General features: G+C 37.2%; 1 protein-coding gene across 1 annotated transcript; it reads right to left on the bottom strand.

Moving 5' to 3' along the window:
* Positions 1-703: 703 nt before the first annotated feature.
* LOC122740068 (60S acidic ribosomal protein P1-like) lies at positions 704-1,057 on the bottom strand. The gene has a single exon (XM_043981883.1). The coding sequence runs from the start codon at positions 1,055-1,057 to the stop codon at positions 704-706; it is 354 nt and encodes a 117-aa protein (XP_043837818.1).
* Between the last annotated feature and the right edge of the window lie 2,813 nt (positions 1,058-3,870).

Raw genomic sequence — 3,870 nt, 5'->3', positions numbered from 1 at the left:
TTCTCCCTCCCTTCCTTCCCTCCCTCCTCCTCAAGACAGAAAGCAATCTGATATAGGTTTTATATATATAATCACATTAAACATATTTCTGCATTAGTCATCTTGTGAAAGAAGAATCAGAATAAAACCTCAAAAAAGGAAAAAAAAATTAGAAACAGTATGGTTCAATCTACATCCAGATTCTACAGTTCTTTTTTTTCTGGATGTGGAGAGCATTTTCCAGCCTGATTCCTTTGGAATTGTCTTGGATCATTATATTGCTGAGAAGAGTTAAATCCATCACAGTTGATCATTACACAGTACTGCTGTTACTGTACAGTGTTGTCCTGGTTCTGCTCACTTTACTCAGCATCAGTACACTTAAATATTTCCAGGTTTTTCTGAAATCTGCCTGCTTATCATTTCTTATAGTATAATAGTATTTCATTATATTCATATACCATGACTTGTTCAGCCATTCCCCAATTCGTTGACATCCCCTCGATTTCCAATTCTTTGCTACCACAAAGAGAGCTTCTATATTTTTGTACATGTGGGTCCTCTTCCTTTTTTACGATCTCTTTGGGATACTGACCTAGTATCTGGATCAAAGGGTATACACAGCTTCATAGCCCATGGAACATAGTAGAACAAGGGTTTTCTTCTTGTTTTTTTTTTATTTTTAGTAAAGCTTTTTATGTTTTTAATGTTTCAAAAAATACATTTAGTCAAATATATTTAGACCAAAACCCATGTCATCATCAGACTCCTCTGATTCTTCTTTTTTTGTTTCCTCTTTCTTCTCCTCCTCAGCTGGGACAGCTGTGCTAAAAGGAGCAGCACCTCCAGCAGGGGCAGCACCACCAGCTGCTGGGGCAGGTCCATCAACTCCTACATTACAAATGAGACTTGCAATGTTTAGATTGTTCAGGGCCTTTGCAAATAATCCAGGCCAGAATGGTTCAACATTTATACCTGCTGCTTTAATGAGCGCATTAATTTTATCCTCCTTGACCATAACCTCATCGTCGTGAAGGATGAGAGCGGAGTAAATGCAAGCAAGCTTGGAGACAGCCATTTCGGGAGATGGATGAGGAGAGACTTGTTTGTAGTGGTGTTAGTTGCTGGCTGAAGTGAGGATTCACCCTGATGTGGCCTTAGCTTCAGAAGAAGAACCAAGCACCTTGCAGACAACTGAAGGGAAAGCAGAACAAGAGTTTTCAACCTGGACTCCATACTTCCCCAATGGTCCATGGATTGATTTAAGGCGTTCTATGAATGTTTTTTGTTTTTGTTTTTGGCAAGGCAATGAGGGTTAAGTGACTTTCCCAGGGTCACATAGCTAGTAAGTGTTAAGTGTCTGAGGTCAGATTTTAACTCAGGTCCTCCTGAATCCAGGGCTGGTGCTCTATCCACTGCACCACCTAGCTGCCCCGAATGTATTTTTTAAAAGCACTTTTGATAGTTATCTGTTAATATAATTGGTTTCCTTTGTAATCACCTGTATTTTATTTAAAATGTTTAAAAACATTATTCTGAAAAGGGGAACATAGGCCTCCCCAAAATGTCAAAAGGATCAATGACACTAAAAAGGCTAAGTATTCTATTATAGATTGATATAACATTGCAAAGGAATTGGATTAAAATGTTCATAACCAAGGCTAGAAACTATAGCAAGTTCATTGTGTCCTTGTCTGCCATATGATTGGCATTGTCAGTTGGTGGTTTAGTGGGGTCCAGATGGCTGAATTGTTCCACTTCTGCTGAAAAGATAGGTGAGCATAAGGAAAATCAATACATCAGGGGTAGGAGAAAATCACTAAGTAAATCTTTATATTTTAGCCAAATCACCATTATGCAAAGGCAGATTTGTTACTTTGTGTGAGAGAAACCCTGAAATAAATAAATAGAGAATCAGATTAGGAGCTAGGAAAAACTCAAATCCTACTTCTGACACATATTCACTGCACAACCTTAGTTAGGTTGTGTAACCCCTCTGGACTTATTTCCTTATCTGAAAAATTCGGGTAATAATGTCCATAGATCTAAGTTTAAATCCAGCATCTTACTTTTAGTAGCTATGTGAGCCTGGATAAGTCATTTAACCTCTCTTTGCCTCAGTTTATTCAATGTAAAATGGAGATGACAATAGCCCCTACCTCACAGGGTTGTTGTTATGATAAAATGAGATAATATTTGTAAAAGTACTTAGCACAGTGTCTGGCACATAGTACATGGCATAGATTATATATCTATGTCTATGTCTATATATCTCTATATCTATGTATCTATCTGTCTATCTATCTATCTATCTCTCTATCTATCTATCTATCTATCTATCTATCTATCTATCTATCTATCTATCTATCTATCTATCTGCTTATTCCCACTTCTTCTCCGTTCGCTTCCCTCCCATAATACCTAATCCCAGAATAGATTGTGAGATTCAAATGAGATAGTGTTGGTGGCACAATGCATAGATTGTTCAGCCTGAAATAAAAAAAATCTCCTCTTCCTGAGTCTAAATCTGACCTCAGATACTGACTAGCTATGTGACCCTGGGCAAGTCGTTTTACTCTGTTTACTTCAGTTTCCTTATCTGGAGCTAGAGAAGGAAATGGCAAACCACTCCAGTACCTTTGCCAAGAAAACCTCAAATGGGGTCATGAAGAGTCAGACACAACTGAAATGACTTTACAACTTGTAACTTTAATGATCTATATCAATGTCAGTTTTTTGTCTCTATGGTTAGTTTTTTGTTTTTTTTTTCCCCTTTATCTTGAATATCTTACACTCAATGGTAGCTCCATAAAGAGTAGACAGTGGGAGATAGAGGAAGTTAAAGTAAATTTTATCCCTATTTATATTAGTGAAACTTCAATGATATTTAATGGGAAAAAGATGTGGAAACTTGCATGAAGTGAGTTTTAAGGATTTTCTATTTTCCACCCATTTTCTGTACCCCTTTACTGCCTCACCCATAACAGTGACCATGTTTATGACAAGTAGACTATACATTACTTCGAAACCAAAAGATTAATGATTTATTTGGCACAGAAACTCCTTCTACCAACAAAGAATTCAATCCCTCTATGCCTTAGAGATCATTTCATGAGTTACTGTGGTAAAAAACAAACAAACAAAAACATATCACCTGGTGACCAACTTTCTGGTGATTTGTCTCTAAATTTAGTTACGTTGGTCCTTGAATAACAGAGTTCATCGTGGGGTCTGTGAGCTCAAAGCTTTTTCACTGTGGCATGCTGGGGCTTTGCCCCACTGGTATAGCCTTCAAGACTAGTATAATCTCCAAGTCATTCTGATATATCATAGTATGACTTCAGTGGAGAGGTATACATTAGAGAACATTTTTAATACAAGATTTGAGTATTTCCATATACATTTTTCTCTATAGTTTTTTGAAAATGATGGCCCCTCTGGTGATGCAAGGAACATTTAGAAGGAAGGAAAACAAAAAGAAATAAAGGCTTGTGTTATAAGAATTGTGGAAGGGCTATTCTAGAACTATTGTTGCTGTTCAGTTCAGGCATGTTCAACACTATGTAACCCCATTGTTGATGGGGTTTTCTTGGCAAAGAGAATGGATTAGTTTTCCATTTCCTTTTCCAGTGTGTCCTTTTTACAGGTGAGGAACTGAAGCAATTTGGGTAAAGTGACTTGCTCAGGGTTATACAATTATGAAGTGTCTGAGGTTGGATTTTAATTTACATCTTCCTGACTTAAGGGCCTGTGGTCTATCCACTTTACCACCATGTTGCCGGTATGTTTCTCAATGCTAGTATCATAAAAATGCAATAATTCCACTTTTCCTATTTTGTCATTAGACACAAAGAGGCTCAATTAACAAATGGCTTTGTATTTGAAGTAGGA

The sequence above is a fragment of the Dromiciops gliroides genome, chromosome 2, assembly GCF_019393635.1.
Source record: "Dromiciops gliroides isolate mDroGli1 chromosome 2, mDroGli1.pri, whole genome shotgun sequence".
Classification (NCBI taxonomy): Eukaryota; Metazoa; Chordata; class Mammalia; order Microbiotheria; family Microbiotheriidae; genus Dromiciops; species Dromiciops gliroides.
Note: the sequence above shows the minus strand (reverse complement) of the source record. Positions and strands in the feature narration are given on the sequence as shown.

Excerpts from the sequence above, each read along its gene's own strand:
- LOC122740068 (XM_043981883.1), bottom strand. The coding sequence starts at position 1,057 with ATGGCTGTCTCCAAGCTTGCTTGCATTTACTCCGCTCTCATCCTTCAC.